At 49.2% G+C, this 20,766-nt stretch overlaps 7 protein-coding genes across 7 annotated transcripts; 1 reads left to right on the top strand and 6 right to left on the bottom strand.

Annotated features, from left to right (window-relative positions):
• Positions 1-3,012: 3,012 nt before the first annotated feature.
• N7457_001655 (uncharacterized protein) lies at positions 3,013-3,497 on the top strand (the record flags this gene model as incomplete). Its single annotated transcript, XM_057172701.1, has 3 exons — positions 3,013-3,102; positions 3,167-3,229; positions 3,273-3,497. 3 exons carry the CDS (start codon positions 3,013-3,015, stop codon positions 3,495-3,497), a joined length of 378 nt encoding a protein of 125 aa, XP_057036604.1.
• Positions 3,498-4,313: 816 nt separating this feature from the next.
• cp1 (putative carboxypeptidase S1) lies at positions 4,314-8,746 on the bottom strand (the record flags this gene model as incomplete). Its single annotated transcript, XM_057172700.1, has 8 exons — positions 4,314-5,086; positions 5,186-6,005; positions 6,067-6,235; positions 6,562-7,067; positions 7,452-8,086; positions 8,149-8,412; positions 8,471-8,584; positions 8,656-8,746. The coding sequence occupies 8 exons, from the start codon at positions 8,744-8,746 to the stop codon at positions 4,314-4,316; spliced, it is 3,372 nt and encodes a 1,123-aa protein (XP_057036603.1).
• A 559-nt stretch (positions 8,747-9,305) lies between these two features.
• On the bottom strand, positions 9,306-9,895 carry N7457_001653 (YbhB/YbcL family Raf kinase inhibitor-like protein; the record flags this gene model as incomplete). The annotated part of the gene is made up of 2 exons (XM_057172699.1): positions 9,306-9,709; positions 9,772-9,895. 2 exons carry the CDS (start codon positions 9,893-9,895, stop codon positions 9,306-9,308), a joined length of 528 nt encoding a protein of 175 aa, XP_057036602.1.
• Positions 9,896-11,232: 1,337 nt separating this feature from the next.
• Positions 11,233-13,524, bottom strand: N7457_001652 (DUF3405 domain-containing protein; the record flags this gene model as incomplete). The annotated part of the gene is made up of 5 exons (XM_057172698.1): positions 11,233-11,358; positions 11,411-11,455; positions 11,503-12,947; positions 13,003-13,226; positions 13,274-13,524. The coding sequence occupies 5 exons, from the start codon at positions 13,522-13,524 to the stop codon at positions 11,233-11,235; spliced, it is 2,091 nt and encodes a 696-aa protein (XP_057036601.1).
• An 892-nt stretch (positions 13,525-14,416) lies between these two features.
• Positions 14,417-16,600, bottom strand: N7457_001651 (uncharacterized protein; the record flags this gene model as incomplete). The annotated part of the gene is made up of 1 exon (XM_057172697.1): positions 14,417-16,600. One exon carries the CDS (start codon positions 16,598-16,600, stop codon positions 14,417-14,419), a length of 2,184 nt encoding a protein of 727 aa, XP_057036600.1.
• Positions 16,601-18,210: 1,610 nt separating this feature from the next.
• On the bottom strand, positions 18,211-19,211 carry N7457_001650 (electron transfer flavoprotein subunit beta/FixA family protein; the record flags this gene model as incomplete). The annotated part of the gene is made up of 3 exons (XM_057172696.1): positions 18,211-18,293; positions 18,352-19,000; positions 19,161-19,211. 3 exons carry the CDS (start codon positions 19,209-19,211, stop codon positions 18,211-18,213), a joined length of 783 nt encoding a protein of 260 aa, XP_057036599.1.
• A 1,025-nt stretch (positions 19,212-20,236) lies between these two features.
• N7457_001649 (uncharacterized protein) lies at positions 20,237-20,607 on the bottom strand (the record flags this gene model as incomplete). The annotated part of the gene is made up of 2 exons (XM_057172695.1): positions 20,237-20,369; positions 20,426-20,607. 2 exons carry the CDS (start codon positions 20,605-20,607, stop codon positions 20,237-20,239), a joined length of 315 nt encoding a protein of 104 aa, XP_057036598.1.
• Positions 20,608-20,766: the final 159 nt, after the last annotated feature.

Genomic DNA, 20,766 nt, shown 5'->3' with positions numbered 1-20,766 from the left:
CCAAAACCCGAGCTTGAGCTCCACCGTCCAACGCTGCATCGCTGGCTTGCACTGCCCACCTCACACAGGGATGTTTCCTGGTATCACTGCGGGTTCAATTACGAGAAAACCAACATTCGCAGCAGCACCTCGTCCTCTGTTGGGAATCGAGGCGTCACTTCCAGAACTGGCCATCCAGACCTCACACGCCACTGACCACCACGTGGGATACAGTAACTTCCCTTTAGGCGTTCATCCCCGCTGTCATTGCCACGCTCCTTCGTACGACAGAGTTCTACTCTAAGATCTAGATCCGATGAGGTGCCTCCTACGCGAGAATGGTCGCACCAGGGGAATAGCTCTACCACCCACTCTCATTCGGTACTCATACACAGCGGCTTTTTCTTTGTCCAACACCTCTCCTTACCCCATTCCTTCTTTACATACTGTCTCGACCCCTCACAGGGTCCGCAAACACGTGGACTCGCACCACTGTCACAGCCTGGTCTTGGGGCGCACACACACACACCTACTCAGGGCCCCCAGAACCTCTTAGGGGCACCCACGCCACGCCGCTTCTGAATCTCCTGTATCCATCTCGACGGTCATACAAGGATGGGCAGCCAACGGTTGGCGCGGCCACAACATTTAGTTTAGAATTTTTCTTCTATTACAAACATAATTAAATACTTATTTCCTGTAAAATATTACAATTATAAAATAATAATTTAACTGCACAATTTCTTTACAAAATTCCATAGCTTGACATGTCCTCATACTCCCTAGGAGGTTACAGGGGCACAGGCTACTCCTACGCCCTCACCGACGTTAAATACTACAACAACAAAATAACAGCACCTCATACCATGACCTTATTCCCCGCTCAGCCGGCGTCGATCCACTTCTGTTTCGACTACGTTTTCTCTGGTCGCCTCTACGAGCGCAGACTTCCTTCAAAATGGCAAACTTTGATGCAATAATCTCCCTACCAACCAGGCTCTCTTCGTGTGGGACACAATTCCTTCCTCGGAGTGGTCTCTGTGCTTATCCTCCCCAAGATATGTGTTCGCTATTGGCCTCTGAACTGTGTTGAAGGCACACAGCATAAGTATTCTGCATCATCTACATCATCCATTCCAATTTCCATCTCGTTAGAACTCACTGTCTTCAACGGAAGGTAGGATAGAGGAAGAGACCTGTGATCATTTCATCCCCGGAACATAATCGGCCACACATATCTTCGGGCGAAAGGTTCAATGTGAGCCTAGCACTATAGGAGTGGCTTTTTATTCGCCGATCAGCCGACTTTGTAGCGCTTTGTACAGTTTAGATCTTCAGTCCCTGCTTGAGCTTCTTTATTTTACGCTTGGCGAGAGAAAATCCACGTATTTTGTCAAGCATCGGTCCTTGACTCTCCAACCACACTAGATAAGAATACCAACTGCTATGGTGGATGAACTGGAAACTTAGAACCAGGGGGGCAGGCCATGTAAATTCCATACACACGATTTGTTTTTATGCGTAATGTAGGCAGTAGTATATTCGGAAGTAGATGTGCGATTGGAGGCCGTTTGAATCCTAGGTATGCAACAGCTAGAGGAAGCCAACAAATATTTCATCGTGGATCTTTGCCAAAGTTCAGTGGACCTAGATCTGTGGATAGCAACGAAGTGCATACATGGGGTTTGGAGGACACAAATTCTCATGCTATCAGATCTTCAAGATTGAAGAATCGTAAAATTAATGGATACCGAGGGTAAAGCCGAGCGGTGGATTGGTAGATCAGAATACACCGCGTCAATAGCAATGAGGCTCAAAGAAAACAAGGACCTCATAGATACTCCACCACCTGTAGACAGAAAGGGAGTGAATACATAGGGATTCTTCAAGTAAAGTCAAGGCACATGGTTGTCTACAAAAACTGAAGCTAAGAAGCGAAGGTACTTTCTTGAAACTAAATATCTATAGAAGACTTGCTTGGTTTCACCACGATGGCTACTCATCCTGATCACCACGTAGAGGTGCAAGTCATGATCAGGTGTTGCATACAGGCCCCATGCAACTGGGTCAGACTCCTAAAGCGCAAGGTGTAATGAAGGAATGGGGTCAAGGATCGGAGGAGGACAGGGATAACCAGGAAGAAGGACCGTATCCACGCTCAAAGAACCTTGGAAGTGTCCGTGAACTAAGGCGCGCTTCGTGTCGAGACCAACCCCTTTGGAATCCCTATCCCCTAGGGGAAAAAGTGGGAAACCCTCAGATTGCTCTTCATTTGGGGCCGGGCAAGTTAGTGGCGGGCAGTGAAGGAGTGGGGTCAAGGCTTGGAGAGGTAACAGTGGAATCCGCAGGCAGGACGGGCTGTATCCGCAGCGGCCGAAAGAGTGTCTTCCCCGTGTGTTGAACACAAGGCGCGTATTTCAGCACGTGTCTCCTTGGCATGCTTCGTGACTAACCTTTCCTGCGGCACATCAACAGTCCCTAGAAGGATACAAAGTGGGAAACATCCTCAGAGAGCACTCGTCATAGGCGCCAGGCAGATAAGTGACCGAAGGAATTAGGTATGGGCAGAAAGATGGGAAAGGAAAGGAAGGGGGACGGGAATACATGCAAAAAGCGGAATGGAGGGCAGGGGAGTGGAAGAAGGAAGAAAAGAAAATCAAAAACTGGGGGGACGAGACAGTATTTATACACGAGGGGGTCCTTAGGCAACAAGGTGCTGGGTTCAGGTGTGCCTTCCTGAATAGGGAGCGGCACATCAATATGGGTGCTCCGTATCAGGTACCTACCTATAGGTACCCGATCCCAGATATTCGAAAGCACCGGTACTTGATCATTAGGTATTGTCTACCTGGTTCCAGCTCCATGAAGCTATTCCTCTTGTCCCCATCATATGAAGGTATTATGAATGGCACTTTGGCCTCAACAGCCGGTGCCTGGCGCTGACGCCTGGCGGCCTTCGTGGATCAACACTCTCTGGCATATACGAGACAGCAGAGAAATCTTGTATGTATGCCTCAATTTGTTTCGATACCAATGGCTGGTCCTGCACGCACTGGGCTGACGCTGGACAGAGTCTGTTTATCAGGCCTAGTCCCCCACTGCCTAGCTGGCGCCGCCCTACTGGTGAGATTACCCTATGTTGACTACCTCGACTGATGGCCTCTCCGAGCTTGTCTCCCGCCTATAGGTGTGTGCCCTCCACCTGGATGCAAAGTGCGCAAGACTCCCCAATGCCCCGACCGCTGACCAGGTAAGTACGCCCAGGGACAGCCACCAATCTCTCGACACGGCAGGCTCTACGCAGAATGAATGAGATTGCTGACAATATCCAAAGTGTCTCTGGCACGGTCGCTGATCCGGGTTGCTGTCACAGTATCGACCCCGCAGGGACCGTGGCCATGTACCAAGGACGCGACGCAAAGCCAGCCTACAACAGACTTCACTTCTATCCCTTCTCTCGAATCCAACGCAGTACCAGCAGACCCGGGGACAAGCAGGATGAGCAGGAACAATATTGAGATAGACGCTTCGTCTCGTCGTGCCTCATCGTGTCTTGTCGTGCATATTTGAGTACGGTCTGTATCCAGATCTTGGGACCCTGTCTACAACCCCTGCTAATCTGCGACCACGCATACTTAGTCCTGCGGGATAACCTGCGGTGAGGTAGCTCCAAGGTTGGTGGGAACTACCTGCAGGAACCCGATTCCCATAGCCGCCATTCGTCGAATCGGGCGCCACAACGGCTCGGGCCGTACCCACATGCCGTCCATCTGCATGCGATGCAACGTTCACTGTGACATCCTTCATGTGAGTGTACTTTCAATGTGTCTGGGACTATACACGTGGCATCATAATGTGCGTCTACTACATTTAGATCAGCTCCGGTCTCCTTGGTGAGTTACGGTTCGAGACAGGCGCTTCGATCGGGGCACGGGCGCACAACGCAGTGACTAGACACCAGGTCTACAGAAGTCATATCACCTCAACGCATCCTTCCGACCGGCCCATATTGATGTCAATGACATCGAGAGTGATTGTCTATAAGGATATTGGCTTGTCGGGCACAGAGTGCAAGCACTACACAGTAGCAGATTTGGCAGTCTTTGTCGGCCAAGGGTCGGGAACATCGAAAAGCCTTCAACGGGGGGCGAAGTACAGGTGCTGCGACAGCTCTCTCAAGCTCACAGACTGCATAATATGGGAATGGAACTAATCTGCACCGGGAAAAGAGATAATAGCTTGCTTGTGGAGGTATCGAATTTACCTACCTACATCATTGTAGGAAAGCGCTCGTAGCTAGCCTAGACTAGTCATATATTCCATAAGATCTATCTCTATTCTCCATCCACAACAATATAGTCACGAATTGTAGCAGTGCCATTGATCACACTCGCAATCTGATCTTCAGTACAGGTCGACTCCAATGCAAGGATGTAACAGACCGGGTGCGGGCTCTCTGGGACCTTGTTCTTGATATGCCAAGTAGACGCAGGCCCACTTGTAGTATAGGAGCGATCTTTTGCAGTATCAATCTTTCCAGTAGCCAGGTCACGGTTAAAGAGTGCGCGATGGAAGATATCATACGCTGTCTGTGGCTGATAAGCTGGAACTTCATGGCCAGCCTGGTAGACACGGATGAAAGAGAAGTTGCCATGCTGTCGGACCTGGCCACCGATAGACGAGGAGCTTGTGTGTAGAGGCGTGTAACCAGCAGAGCGGAATTCGGGGGCCGCAGCATGATTGACCAGCAAGCTGGCATCTTCGCCTCCAATCCAGTTGCAGGCGTAATCGCGGTCGCCGTAGACGAGAGCGACCTTGATACCGGAGTCAAGAACGTACGCCAAGTCCTCGATGTAGCCTCGCACATCAGAACGCGGGTAGTCACCGGTAGATTTGAAGGCATTGTAGGCGCCGTTGCTGGACTCGGTGAAGTTGATTGGGACGCCCAGGGCGCGTTGCACCCAATGCTGATTCAGCCAGCCGAGAAAATAAGATGGCGGGAAGGGATCTGGGTTCTTGTGGGTGATGTCGTAGTAGCCACGGTCTGCGTACTCTAGGTATGGACCCTCGAGATTGTTTGTGCAGATCTTGTCGGCATCGCGGCATGCTTTGTTAACAGTCTCATTATTGCCATACATCAGCGGGTCGCCCTCCGTAGCCAAGTCGCGACAGTGAGTGATTAGTTCTTTTCATCCGCCAGGTCGACTCCATGCTTCCATGGCATTATCATAGACGGTCCTGTTGATGGCTTCAATATCGTAGGTGTTGTTATATGCCATCGCAGGATATGATGGTGCCTGCACTAGGAGATCGATACAGCCGTTGATGATGCCCAGTGTATCCAGATGAATGTAGTGTGACTCTCCCGGTGTGTCAATGCTCCCATTCTTGATCTTCTCATTTTGCTCCTGGAAGAATGCAGTAAAAGCTGGTCCATAGCGACCGCCGTATGACTCGGTCCAGATGCTAACTCGCTCATCATGGGGCTTGTAGTGTGGGAACTCGGTAAACCAGGTCTGAGCAAAGTGCCACAGGGACCGTGCAGAATTCTCGGTACTATTAGCAACTCTCGACTGATTTTGGCTGGCTATCGTGCCGACATAGAAAGTGTTGTTCTGCTTGGGCACTTCGGTCCACTCCGACAGGTTCCAGGCACCTTGGATCTGATCAAAGGTGCCATTGGTTGGAAAATCATAGCTGAAGCCGACTTGGTTTGGCTGGTCAATATATAACATATTCACATAGTTGTTCCAGGACCAAGGATTGGGCTCCGTTGAATTGGAATCCTCGTTGACCACACAGGGCCCATTTTCCTGCATGAGGCCAATCATAGAAGAACTGCCTGGACCACCGTTCATCCATATGGACAGAGGTGCATTCTCTGGGTTGTGACGAGATTCGAAGAACCAGAAGAAAGTATTGATCGGGTAGTCTTGTTGGACATTCACATCATCCAAAGCGCCCGGGGGCAGATGGACGTAGCCTGAATAAGACTTTACCCCTGGTGTTGTTTCACAAATCCCCGGCTGTGCAATTCATCAGTATAGAAGACGAATGGCTATAATGTCTTTGCAAAAGAGATTGTACCTCTTTGTATGAAATCTTGACTCCCTTCTGATGTTTCGATTCCACGACCTTGACTCCCTCGGGCGGGGGCGGGAAGTACTGCGCCGCAGCAGTTGCTGCCAGAGCGGCAGTCCACAAGATAATCATGACCTGGATGGAGTCAAAAAAGCAGAAGGCAAGATCCTGGACCCTAGGGTACAACGTCTGGTATATGAAGACAGCGATCGTGCCTCGGTGCAGATCGGACCTCAGACAGTAACGGGAGGGGAAGTGCCAAGACTCATTCTCACCGGATGATCGCCGTACAATTCTCCACTCTCAGACACACACCCATCGCTACTAAGTGAGAGTCTGAGTTGCAAGATGAAAACGTGTGTCATTGTGCTGCGCTAATTCTCTAAAGTCATTCTCGGACAGAAGATCTCAACATCCTCTTTCCAAATCCAATCATCAAATCATCAACCATCGCCCCCAGAGCCATTGATCGCCGATTATAACGCGACGTGGAACAAATACCGCTGATAAACCTGTGCCGGATTGTGTGCGATATATTCACTGTGATACAATCCTGATCGGCTACTTGTGTTCGTCGTGGTTCCAGCATGAACATCTGGCACAAGCATCCCTTCCAAATCAGGGTGGATATATCCTGCATCACGCCACTTGTTATGAATAGTGTTTCCAATGTGTCGACGTGCTATGCTCGATTCTTTCGGAGCTGATTCCATGCCTAGCTCAACTTCACACAGCAACATCAAGGCTGGCCCGCCCTGAATTCGGCAATATCCTGCCGATTTGGTGGACATGTCGGCAAAGTACACTCCAGGACAGAAGTTTTTCCCATCAAGACTGGCAATTCCGTCGCCACGCAGCCCTTGGCTCAAGATACCCGCAAAATTTCCGGAAGTAGAGCCATGCCACAGTAGCCGTCGATCTCCAATATTCTCGCTGTGCGCTTTCTTCCATTGGGCAAAGCGCTCTGCTTCCCCTGGACGTTCGAGCCGGAAGATGTTAAAGACCCGCTAGACATGAAAGAGTTAGTGCGCATGAAGGCTTGATGTTTTTATTTCTCTATCAGTTAGGAAGCTCGAGCCCAGCTTGCCTTGAATTGATTTGGGTGGTTTCGCGAGGAACTCATGAAAAGATATTCCTGAAGCATCATAAACTCCGTTGAGTTTTGATCCACTATTGTCAAGTTTCAATTGGTGATCTGATATATTGCCCAAAACTGGAAAATAAAGCGATACAAACGCAAGGAGTCACCTACCTGGGATCATCGTCGCCAAACCAAGTACTCGACACAATTGACTCAGAGCCAGTGAGGAAGACTGGGATTTATGTTTCAAGATCTCGCTTGCATCATGCAATTTGAGTAAGAGATCGAGGGATTCCAATTCTTTCCTCACCTCATTCTGGACGACTGAAAGGGCATTGGCTGTTAGAATCAAACTTTGGTAGATTCTGCCCAATACCCCCTTAGCTTTGATCTTTTTGTCAGGTGTCGGCTTGGAAGCTTTAGTTAGCTTCATCAGCTTCTTCAAAACTGCCACCCCAACCAGAAGTTTCTTCTTCTCCAATTTGCCCCCCTGCAGAACATTGCGCCCACTGTTGGTCAGGATCCCAGTGTAAACATTCATATTACCTGATTTGAAGATAAATTCCAAGACATTTTCAACACTGGCGGGCAACTTGATTATCTCGCTGGGGAGAATGAGATTCTCCTTGTGATCCATTTCAAGGAAAACCCAATTGTTCTCAATCGGGGTAGCATGGCGCTTTTCCCAGACCAAGCCACTAAGATTCTCGAAAGCTGTCTCAAACGCAAGTTTGGCCGATTCCAAGCCTCCAATGGTGCCAACCGACTTCGATTCTTCGGATGATCCAGTACGATATTCAAATTCCCAGATGTGGAACTGCTGCGATTCCTGATGATGGAGGAGTTGGATGCGCAAGATCCTGACCTGTGACCCTGTCGCGTCAAGGCTGGCCAATGTGGCATCCCATATCAATCCTTCGTCCTGCCAAACGGCAAGCTGAACACCTAATAATATGAAACAAAAATGTTAGACGGTATTCCTGAAACATTCTGACCACGCTACTGACTCGGCTCTGGGTATCCCTTGTCAACCAAGTCGGTCAAATACTTGCGGATGATTCGCTCTTCGTCCTTCTTCTTCTTCGAGGCGCCAACTTCATCCGCAAGAGAATGTTCCCGTGCACGCTTTTTGCCTTTAGTATCGCCCAGTTCCGCCCCATCCTTTGAGAGTAGATATTCGTGGACATTCGCTGGGAGATTCTTTTCAATGCTCCTGAGCAGCCAGTTGATATCCACAATTTGACAACCTTCCTGTTTGCGCGCCTTGGTGACTAGAGAATAAACGTCTTCGTTAATTCCTCTCCACATGAAAAATTCAAGGCAACTAACTCTTCTGCAGCTTTCTCTTGACATTGCTTTCTGTGGTCACCAGATGAGTACACTGGGCGATATCCATCGTGGCAAACCTCGCACCGCATTGTTCCACCATCTCCTTGATTTTCTCTAGATGACGAGGGGTTATCAATCAAATGGTCAATGGCTCTTTTCTTTAACGTATCATAAGAACATCATACCATGTTGATAACCGGGGATATTCCCACTGGCACTGATGACCAGCCCCTTCAAGGTATCACTCAGTTTGTCAACCAGTTGGTTGGGAGCCATCTTCCCATTAATCGATGATGATGAGTATTTAATATTGATGAAGAGATATCTGGAATCGAGTATAGAAGACTGGGGGGAAGCTAATCTCCCTTTTAAATTATATGTTGATGCCGCTAATGCAGGATGGCAATGTCCGGCAAACTTAGGTATCAACAAAGAAATTACCAAAAACCTTTTTCAGGCACCCAGGTTTCTCATTTGACACCTGAATCTAAGAGCTCTGCTGTTGAACATGATGTATTCGATGACTCGTTGGGGAACCCGGCCTGAAGAGGTCAAGCTGACTATAATTGAACAGCTCCATTTGTTACAGTCAGGAACCCGACATCGCGAGAACTATATTCAAAGCTAACAATACGAGATCTCATGTTGAAAAGCTAAAAACGTTTCATCAATTTGTTATTAAAGCAAAGCAGCACTCATTAGCAGAAGATTCATCAGACTAGGTAACCCGGGGGTTCAAGGATAAAGATTGCAGCAAAAGAAGCCAGACTGCGTATTGGAACATCATCAAATCACGATCCCCGTCGACGAAAGACTTCATGGCAGAAAACACCATTTAGTTGCTGGTGAAGTAGTTGAAAGCAACAACGGGACCCAGCTTGACCTCCTTCGCCCAAGCATCGAGATCATAACGCATACGACCCACGTTGCCAAGCTTCTTTCCACCGGCAGGAGCATGAGCCTTCAGATCGAAGCCTTCAGGCTGTTCGTACAGGAAGAAGAGGTACCGATGAGGACCACCGACCGGAGGGGGAGCAGGGCCAATGTAGTTGGCGATGAAGGGCGCGTCATACTGAAGCGCAGCCTCACCGGTGACCTTGATGTCGGACTGGATCCAGTGCAGGATGGGGCCGAGGAAGTTGAAAGCAGTGAAAGGCGCATCGATATCCAGGCTCACAACCAGGTAGGTGCTAGTGGGGTTGGCACCAGAGAAGGCGAGCTTCGGGGGATTTTGGGCTACTGTGAGGATTCTTAGTTGGTGATCTCAGTTTCTAGCTACTTGAGAAAATGGCAACTCTTACCATTGCGGGAGAGCCAGGTTCCTGGCTGCACGTTCTCTTTGTCACCAATGGTCAAGCTGAGAAGCTTGGACTTGTCATTCTGGATGAGAGTGAAGGCTGCCCGGATTTGCTTCTCGGAAGGCATTTTGGCGGGGTTTTGTCTCTGAACGCGGACTTAAAAAGAAAACAAGTGAGAGGGAGGTTGCTTAGTCGACGACGTGTCCGTTACAATTAGAGTCGGGAAGGAACGCGGTTGTATGGCTCCTTCCCAAATAAGGTGGCACAAGCTTTGGTCCAAGCGCCTCGGACTTAACGCGGAGATAAGGAAGTATACACATCTCTCTATCATCTCTCTGTATACTTCTGGACTCTTGTGGTGCCAACTCACGCTTAGGAGACTGTTGGGTGTTCGAAGGGCGTGATCAAACCTTGGTGACTATCCTGCTAGTGCCTGTCTAAATATTCGATGGTGTTCATACTTCGCACCAAAGGTCCAGTTCTTAATCACCTTAAGGGCTTGGTGATCATGTCACGCAATATTCCTTCGCTAGGATATGAGGATCTAAAATCTTGCCTAAAGATGCTTTGACCCACACTTGACGCAAATAGCCACATTCATTACTGAGGAGAAAAAATCCCACAGGAAATAGCCCCTAATAGGCTAAGCTGCAAGTTCATTTCAGTTAAATAGTGGAAAGAAAGAGATTTTATACGTGAAATACTTCACCTTCGCACATATCCGGCTTCTTTGGGGATGCTCTATTCCTACCTAGGTAAATTCATCTGTATCTAAATGTTGACCGTCTTGTGATTTGTGATAGCTGCGAACTGTGGGCTAGAGTTTGCCAAGGAGATAGGAATATGGTGGATCTACAGATAACTTTGATGATGGAATATATAATATATTAATTCGGGGATATTAATGGGCCAGATACGTTTAATAATCGATACTAAGACAAGAAACAAACAAAAAAGGATTTTGACTTAAAGTTGGGGCTCAACTAGTATATAGAGGATGGTCACAAGGATACGAAGTTGTATAACGCTCAGGGGCCGCTTTCAATTGAAATCGAATTTGTTGTCTCAATATGCCTGAATTTGGGCGGGCAAGCACTAAGATACCTGAATGACCATAACGGACCTTTGTAAATGCCTAGTCAAGCTTAGGTACCTAGGTCCAACCATGGAAAGCAGGTAGGTCAAATGCCATGTTTGCAGGCTGATAATGTCTTTTGAATGGTCTTTTGGGTAGTCTTTTTAACTAAGTTCTGAAGATCCTATTTACATATATCTTCTTCTCTTATCAAGACATATATGGTACGAATAGCTTCAATTAAGGACTATGATTTATAACGCAGATGAGAAATACCTAGATACACATTGAGCCAAAACGATAGATTATCAGGAAACCATGTTCAAGACCTCAGAAGTGTGACAATACTAACGTCAATCCAACAAGCTGGCTATCAACAGCCCGTCGATTTAAACAGCCTCATCTTGCAATGCAGAGTCCGTGACAGGCAGGTTAAGTGTCTTTTCAAGCTCTGTATTCTTAATAGTATGCAGTAACATAAAAGGGAAGCACAGTCGGCCATATAAATCTTCATCCTGAAAAGAAGTCAGCATCCCATTTCTCACACAAGACATGCCCATAACATACCAAACTACCCCCTTCATCCCAATACCTCCCAGGACGATATTCATGCTTCCAGACATCAGCATCATCGACAACACAAACAATAATAAACCCACCCGTGTCCCATTCAAATAAAACCCCGGCTCAGCCCGGAACCCCAACCATCGTCGAAACAGATCCTCCGCCGTTTGCGTCGCAAACATGTACGAAGTCCGATACCAGAGATAATCAAACCGATGATCCCAATTCCAAATACTATCGGGTCCACCATTGACATTCTCCGGCGGGCCACGATTGAAGATCCGCGCCATCTCACTCGGACTCCATTTCCCATCCACGTAGATCGGCTGCGGAACATGGACGGCTTTGAGTCCGTGCAGCAGTGCCCAAGACGGAGCTGACATTTCCGAGGCAAATGCTTGTCCATGGTTGTGTTGGCCATCGTGCATTGCTGTGAGAAGTTGTTTTGAGATACGCCATTGTGTGATGACGGATGTTCGTCGGGGGATGTTTCGGGGTAGGTTCCAGAGCATCCATGGGAATGTCCAGGATGTGTTGCGGGGGTTGAATATTGGGAGGAAGGTGATTAGGTCTGCTTCTTCGCCGACTCCCCATTTGAAATTGTCGTCTTTGGGGTTGGGGACTGGGGGTTTGGGGCCAATTGGTGTTATGTCTTTGTGTCTCGCGGGTCCCCATATGCTTTGCTTGTTTTTCATTGAGCGCGTGACCATGTTTGAGAACTTTTTCCAGGTCCCGTGGACACCGGGGGTGTAGAAATAGGCGTTTCGTTCCCAGAGATATCTTCGAGGTTGGCTTTTGGCGAAATTGATGGCTTGTTCGAGGAAGTGGTAGGTGTGGCCGATGATCCGGTTATCGAATTCGAATTGCCAATAGTAGTCGAATTCGTTGTAGATCTGGGAGAAGACCTGCATTGCCTGGAGATGTTGGTAGATAGCACAGTGTTCTTCCATCTTGGGATACCACTCTTCCAGTAAACGCTCGCTGAAGAAGAGAGTCATATTGCGGAACTCGGCAGGAACGAGTTCTTGTTTTAGTGCTTCGATGGTTTCGTCATCCTTCAGATCAATCGACTGGTTGTGGATATCGACCATGAAGAAGACACTATATTCCGATCCTGAGTGCAATGAGAGCTCCATGATCAGCGAGCGGAGGTACTGCGCATGACTAGCAGTCCATTTCATGCTTTCCGAGGCACGAAGAACAACAGCTGAACGTGACTTGTATGATAAATAGTCGGGTTTTCTCGACTTGCCCATGTGCTGCGAAGGGTCTGGATGGTCTATGGAGAGACTGTGCTGGCCGTAATGCTGATCTCCCCGCTCTGGATCATATCTATCGGCGTTCCGCTCATAGCACTGTGATTGAAGGTATCCCCAATCGATGTCCTCCCAAAGAACCCTACCCGGTCTTTGGAATCCCGGGATCGCCTCCTCGTTGTCTTCCTCCAGTCCGTAGATTCCATACCGAGAGTACCGATCCACACACACGTCGCTGTCAATGTTAAGAACTCGTTGGGATCCAAACATCGGGGAAGGAAAACCTGGAATTACATGAGCACTTCAGGTTGTAAAGCTCGGGGAATTGATGCAGTGTACCTTTTTGAACTCCCCGATAGACCGATATCATATCCTCACTGCTGCCGCGATCGAGGTCTCTTCCCCGTGGTCCTATGCAAGTTTGAAAGTTCCCTGCCCAAGTTTTGTACCATTCTGGCGTGTTGTATGCAGGATATGGGTCGTATATAGCCGGAACGGGGTGTCCCATGCCATCGATATGAGTAGTCAAAGACAACGTTCCTCCTTGGTAGAAGGCATTTTCCCTATCAACCAATCAGATATAGATTCGAGACCCCCTGGAACAACTTACGGCACATCATGCAAAGTTCCCTCGCCATCCGGCTCATGTTGGGGACTTGGTCGTACTGGAATGTGAATGTCAGGATGGCCGACGGGGTCGACATAATCCCCCGGGTGGAAGATTTCAGAGACTTCTGGTGGTAGGAAAGGATCCAGGGTTAAGTAGAGTTTTTCGTCCGTTGGATGCAATTGATAGAGAGAGAGAAATAAGAGAGAGCTAATTAGCAAGGACAGCCAAAGTCCCCGGCGAAAACGAGCCATCGTATGGTACTAATATATTGAGAGCAATAGTCATTGACAAAGGATTCTAGATTATATGCAGCATCGGCAAGATAGCGAAGCTGTACAAAGGTGTTATTTAAGTCAATTGACTTAGTTCTTTGGGGATGGGTGCTACAAATATTCTCCTAATGTAGTTCGATGGTCGTCGGACATGACGGGGTGAGTCGTCATTATTAGAGACCCAAGACGTAGGAAACACAATCTGTTTCCCGGTACTATATACTTGGAATATAACATTCTCCTCAATAACGAAGCATCAAAGATTTGCAGAAAAGTTATTGGTGCTGAAAATGAAATATCTCGTTGAATTAGGGCTGTTATCGCCATGACAAGCAAACCTAACATCATATATGCTATATCATGATACTCGCATCTTCGTCCAATATCACCTCGGCGTAATAGATCTTTCAGTCTTCCAAGGTTATTTACATGGGAAATACTACTAGACTGCATTCCGCAAAACCGAATAAGATATCAATATAAGAATCAATTGGACTATAACCAAAGACAAATCATAATGAATGTGTTCTAGGTAGGGAAACAGGGTATAATGCAACTCGATGAGCAGCTTGTGAGACAAAAACCCTAAGACTCCCCCATCCACCTGAGCCAGGAACAGAACCAATCCTCCCTCTCCACTCGCTGAAATGCAAAAACGCTAGAATAAAGAGCCTGAGAAACGAATAACAAAACCCCCTTTTTTCGAATGTGGATGAGAAAGATATAATGAAGAAGCCCAAAAAATTCCGAAATCATTAGTGGAGTACAATGCGTATGGATAAATCATGAAAAGTGGGTATATAAGGATGACAGGAAATAAGGAAACAGAGGCGGAGAAAGCACAAATGCAGGTGTCGACTGGAAGCCAGAATCAATCAGCCCGTGCTTGCGGCAAGGTGGTATCAACTTTAGTTCCACGGGGTGACTCTTCGTCGTCTTCGCGATCGGCAATGATATGTGCGTATGTCTTTCCAGTCTTCTGTCCTTCGGCTTCGTCAGCCGCGGATTCTTCGGCCACAGCTCCAAGCTTGGCTTCGAGTTGATCGAGGGTCTCTTCAACTTTCGGGGTATCCTCGACGTTTGGTGCAAGCGTGGGAGTTTTTTCGAGTGGGGGAGACTGCTTGGGCTTGGATTCCTTCTCACTTTCTTTCTCCTTGGTCTCCGGCTTAGTCTGATCCTCGGCTTCAGACTCGCCATCGATAGAAAGGAACTCCTCCTTTTCGGTCAGAGGCTCCGACTGTGTGTCGAGGAACTCATCGCCCTTGGCGGGGATATCAACCGAGGTCTTGGCTTTCTTTGGGGATGGGAGCACATGGGGAGTTTCATCGATGTGTTCAAGCTCCGCCGCCTCAGTGGCAATCGTGGGCGAGGTGTTGCGGCTGGATTGCGAGAGAGGGGTAGGCGAGGTTGATTCACGGCTGGAGACAGAGCCCCAATGGTGCTGTGGGTGTCGGGGAGGCAAGGCAGGTGGGGTGCGCGCCGGGATCGTAACGAGACGAGCCCGGGTGAAGCTTGGCGATAGACGCCTGATATCGGCTTCTGTCTTTTGTTCCTCTGCCTTTGTGGGCGAGGAGGGAACACTCTTCTCCTTGGGTGTGACCATGGCATTGCTGACCTCGTGAACCTCGAAGTCCTCGTCATCCTCCTCGAGATCGGCGTCATCGCGTGCATCCTCGCAGGCATTCGCCTTCGCCTTTCTATCTTCTGCCTCTGCACCGTCCAGTTGTCGGACCCTCACATGCTCATCTTCACCATGGATAGCAATCGTATCCCAATGGGGCTTATCTTCAATTTCATCCCAGGTGTTCATCGACCGACGATGGCTACGGAATGATCCCTCTGCGCTGCGGGAAGACTCACGGCTCACGGACGTGGGCTCACTTATCGCTTCATCAGTCTGCGTGCCACGGTCGACACTAGCATAGCTCCTGAAACTCTTCGAGCTCTGCACACTCTGGCGCCAGCTATTGCGCGACGAGCTATCTATGCTGCGGCGCGAGAAAGTTGAATAGATAGGGCTGTCGGGATTGGGCCGGAATTCGAAGGTTTCATGGCTTGGTCTCGCCTTGGTGCCAGCCTCACGGATGAAAAGCCCCTCTGCCTCCAGGGCCTTGACTCCGTATGGGTCGGGGTCGTCTACGGCCGGCACCCCGAACGCATATCCGTCTTCAGCGAGATCCATATCGCCGGGTGTTTCTCCGGGTGGTGGGATGAGGCTCTCGTCGACGTCGGTGTCGCCCTGTGCGGCCTTAAGGGTTTGCATAAGAGTTTCGAGCTCGTAGGGAGGATGCCGGACTTTGCCGGAAAGAATCTCGTCGACTGATATCCTTTCGCCGTAGAAACGTTCGTTCTCGTCCGTTCGCTCAATGATGATAGTGCCGTCGACCGCGACACCCGCATACAATCCCCTGCTTTTCATGTATGTCCAAATTGGAGCCCGGCGCTTGTGCACTTCGGATTCCAATACGCCGCCCAGGCCAACAGGGCCCGCGGCCGCGCTGACCTCGCCGCCGAGTGTACAGCGGAATTTCTTGAATGCTTCGAGTGCCTCGAAGGTGTTAATGATTACCACGCAATCATAGATATCCACACCAGCAAGGAAACCTATTCCCGCTGTGTGTAGCATGATGCCGGATGGCGGGCTCCATTCCCCGGTTTCGGGGAGGCGACCTAGCAGCACGCCACTTCCACCAGAGCCACTCATCCACAGACCCGTGCGCATAGTCGTGAAGATGGCGATTCCCTTGGCCTTTTGGAGGACTTTTGCCGGGATCTTCTGGATCACGCGCTGCTTGCCCTTGGGGCGGTTGATCTTGCCATTCTCATCGGTACCGACTGTGGATTCGGGGGCGTAGAAACCGTCTTTGCAGAAGCTGCGCAAGATACGTGCAGCTTTATCGGATTCCTTATCGAGTGTCATGGGCCAGAAGGCTTCGGAGCCCAGTTTATTTGACAGGCGGTTGACGGGGCCGCCAAGCTTGTCGACAGTGTTCCATGCTTTGTCGAAGCCCTTTTTCGATATGCTTTTCGTCTTCTCCCACCGGTTTGGAGCCATGGTGAGTATTTGCCAGGTGTGGCGATGCTATAATGCGACTGGAGGAAAATCGTAGAAGTACTAAGATGCGCTTGCCGCAAGAGGCTGAAGAAGCTGATCGGGACGATCTATACACGAGTCACTTTTTGAGATGCGACAGCGCTGCGAACAGCCCACATAGACCCCAAAGTTCGGGACGAGGACCCCAAAGTTTGGAACCAGGAATGTTTGAATAGAATAGGAGGGATCCGGGCGATCTGCGTTCGGCACCGAATGCGGGGAGGAATGCAACTCGATTTCAGCGATCTTGGGGATTCTGGGAAGAAGCAGAAGAAAAAGATTATAAAGTCGAATCGGGTCAGACGGAAAAGTGGCGGGAGTCCAGAACGCAACGTTGGACCTGGTTGCCTTGTTTGGTGCCATGGTTCTCGCGGCCGATGTCATCATCGGTTTTTTTTCTTTTCTTTCCTTTTCTCTTCTTCTCTCTTCCTCTCCGTGACTACACTATCCATGCACTGTCTAATAGTCCATGTACACCCTCGAGAACTGTCATATCGATCCTTCTTGCTCTTCCCGAAAATGACCAGTCCAGATCGTCACGGCGATAGATCACCTCCTCACTTCGAACAGGGTGCTCAGTTCCAAAGCCTTGTCGGCACTCGGCCCTATTCGATTCCTATTACGGAACAATCGGCTGGCTCTGTTCGCTCAGAAGGCTTACAAACGTAGTAATTATTTTCGTACTTCCATCTTCAAGCCTCAGTGGATCCCATGACAGCCAAGGCGGATCGTCCACACTACAGGCACTGCACGATGCATTCGTCGGCTCAAATTCCCCCTGTCGCTATTAATTCGATATCTAGACCTGGGGTGCCAACGCATGTCTGACTACTCCGTACGGAGTACGGAGTACCTGCAAATTGACTTTTCTCGTACATTCTTCCTCGGATCTCATAATACATATGCTGATGTACGGAGCCGGATGGGGACTTTGGGCTTCACTAGTCCGTACGAAATACCCAGTTTACATCCTTGAGCTTTGCAGGTTTCTGTACGATGCCAATAGTTCCTCAAGTCTCTGAGCCTCCCGGAGATTTTTCATCGTAGCCAATCGGGGATGATGAGGTCTGTGGCTGACGATGGAAGTATCGATTGCCTCGGGCTGAGATGCATCGACCGCTGTGGAGTTCCGATTGGTCTAGGTTCAATAAAGACATCCCTTGGAGCACATTGGATCGGATGATAGGGCCCATTACGCCCTACCCTATGGAATACATCGTACACGAGATCTAGCCACTCGAGCTCGTGGCGGATTGAGCGTCCATGGTGTTGCAGGAGTGTGGCTTCGGCGAACTACATGCCGCATCCGATCAAGTCGCATCCGACGAATCTCAAGGCAATCGAAAAAGAAACTACGGGATCTAGTGGAAGACTATCTCAAGAAAAAAAAAATGTTCGCGTTTGTACTCCGTATAAAGATCTAGCGTCCAAAATACGCGCATGGCTTGCCACAGAGCATGGCCGTGAGAAACTGCGGGGACATGCGCAGGACGGTTCCAGATCTAGTGGGTTAACATTTCAAAAGGTGATGGTATAGAAACACAGTGCAATCAAGAAAGTCCTGGGCGCATTTACAACGCACCAAGCTCCTTAAGCTTGGAGACAAGGCCGTCGACATCCTCGACCTTGCCACCGCCCTTTCGTGGGGGGGGTTCTGCAAAACGTTAGCTTAATCCCACAAACCAAAAAGCAAAGCCATCCAAACAACATACCAGTCACCTGCACAGTCTTCAACCGACGAGTATCCTCAATGCCGTAATCAGCAAGGGTCTTCTTCTCAAGGGGCTTCTTCTTGGCCTTCATGATGTTGGGCAAGCTAGCGTAGCGGGGCTCGTTCAATCGCAGATCGGTGGTGATAACCAAGGGCAGCTTAGCGCGGAGGGTCTCAACACCACCGTCAACCTCGTGAGTAATCTCGACGGTACCGGCATCGTCCTTGATCTCGACCTTGCTGGCTTGGGTGGCTTGGGGCCACCCGAGCAGACCAGCCAGCATCTGGCCAGTCTGACCCTGGTCGCCGTCAATGGCCTGCTTGCCCAGCAAGACAAGGTTCACGTTCTGCTCCTTGACAACGGCCTGCAGCATCTTGGCAATGGTCAGCGGCTCCGGGCCGCCGTCGCCCTTCTCTGGTACGTCGATGTGGAAGGCTCGGTCAGCGCCCATGGCCATGGCGGTGCGCAGCACATCAGGACATTTGGGGCCACCGGCGGACAGTGCGAGAATGTCTTCGACCTTAATGGGGCCCTTGCGCTCGCGCAGGCGGACGGCCTCTTCAATTGAGAGTTCGTCGAATGGGTTCAAGGAGTGCTTGACACCGGCAGTTTCCACGCCGGTTTGGGCTTTGTTGATGCGAGGTTTGATCTATCGAGATCGAATTTGGTGTTAGTCGTGGGATCTCGTCTTCAGAACGAATGGCGGGGGGATCACGACGACCCCGTAGTTTGGGGTGTACAGCTCCGAGGGTCGGTCGGCCGGAGCTGCACTTGGAGGGGGACACAATGCAATGGGAAGGTCAACTTACCGCATAGTCAATCACCCGCTTGATGGGCACCAATATCCGGAGGCCGCTCATTGTGTATGGTCAGTGCAGCAATCGCCCAATTCCTGAGTTGTTGTCAGGAAGGTTGGAGACTCGGAGAGAGAAAGCGTGCGGTGACGGAGTGCCAAGAAACCAGAAACGCCGACGCGGCCCGAGTTTAACCTCGCCCCGGGGTTTTTTGCGGCCATGCGGACATCGAGCGCTTGGGATCGGAGCATCGATACCATATGGCATGGGATTTCAACATGTTGAGCATCCTTGTTTCTTCACTTCTGTCTATATTATTCCAACGTTGCCTCAAATATCCAAAGTCAACCTTACATAGGCACCACCCTTGCCGAGCAGTTACTGCTGCAACCGGGCAAGGGCTGATCGACAATCTACCAGGTAACTTTTGACACTCGACTTATAAGCCAATATGACTTATACCCGAAGGCATAAGTAGTAATATAGCAGGCAAGGTAGTAAAAAACTAGCTCACCTTGACCTGGTGTAATTTCTTCCATTTCCTACACACATTACTCTTCGTTGCATACATGTATATAACTATGTTACGCCAATTGATATGCTCCCACCTAGCTAGAAAGTACTTCTTTTCTATCTGGTATAACCTAACAACAAATGCCATCTCTTCAAGTGGAAATTAAAGGAGAATTCATGACAATGAAGCCAACAGCATCCGACTGGTACGATATACGGAGTATATACCCCGGGAATCCCTTGACCCACAATCAGACAAATCTCAACGAGACAAATAACAATGGATCTCCAGGTAGCAGGCAATTCACAGATAAAATCAACATGGAAAAAGCATACCGAAAGGAAGCATAAAACCGACACTGTATTAACCTAGCAAACAATAGGGTCACCGATGGCCGCAAATCGCTTCTGTAGCCGCACCACCGAACCTGCCGAGGTTAACCATACAGCCTACATATCGTGATAGTGGGATTGCTGCTTGAGAAGGTCTGGAAGAGGACCATCATGGCCTACAATATGTGCTACAATTGGCAAGTCTTGTCATCAAGGCCTAGATACAGAGGGAGCACTTAGTTCTCTCACAAACTAACTCCACTATACTCTGTATTGTTCATCTTCTGTTTCTTCTTCCTAGTGGGGGTTCCGTTTGCCCAGCATGTGGCTTCGTTCTTCATCTTCCTTTCTTCCTCCTCCCCAATGGGCTTCGGAATTCTTCAAAAAAGAATGTATCACATATAGCAACCATGTCCGCCGACCTCGGATCCTACCGACCTCCACTAATCGGTCCCGCAACCCGCAAAAAAGAAAGAACCGACGGCTGCATGATTCGAACATGCGCCTCCGAAGAGAATTGATTTCTAGTCAATCGCCTTAGACCACTCGGCCAAACCGCCTTATGTTTCTTGATGTATGAAGTGGCCTTAAAGTGATATATAAAGCAAGCACACATGATGGCACATATGACGTCGTTGTGGTGATGCCCAAATATTCAAATGTTCCACTGTTCATGTTTATTGTTAGTTGAAATTGCAGATTTCTAGATCGTAATGTTTCCGAGCTTAGATTTCTATCTGAAGACTTCATGTGTTAGATTTCTGAGATGCTAATC

The sequence above is a fragment of the Penicillium paradoxum genome (genome assembly GCF_028828445.1).
Source record: "Penicillium paradoxum strain IBT 22861 chromosome Unknown utg000002l_segment0_segment0, whole genome shotgun sequence".
Classification (NCBI taxonomy): Eukaryota; Fungi; Ascomycota; class Eurotiomycetes; order Eurotiales; family Aspergillaceae; genus Penicillium; species Penicillium paradoxum.
The sequence above is the reverse complement of the archived record's forward strand: the minus strand, read 5'-3'. Positions and strand labels throughout refer to the sequence as shown.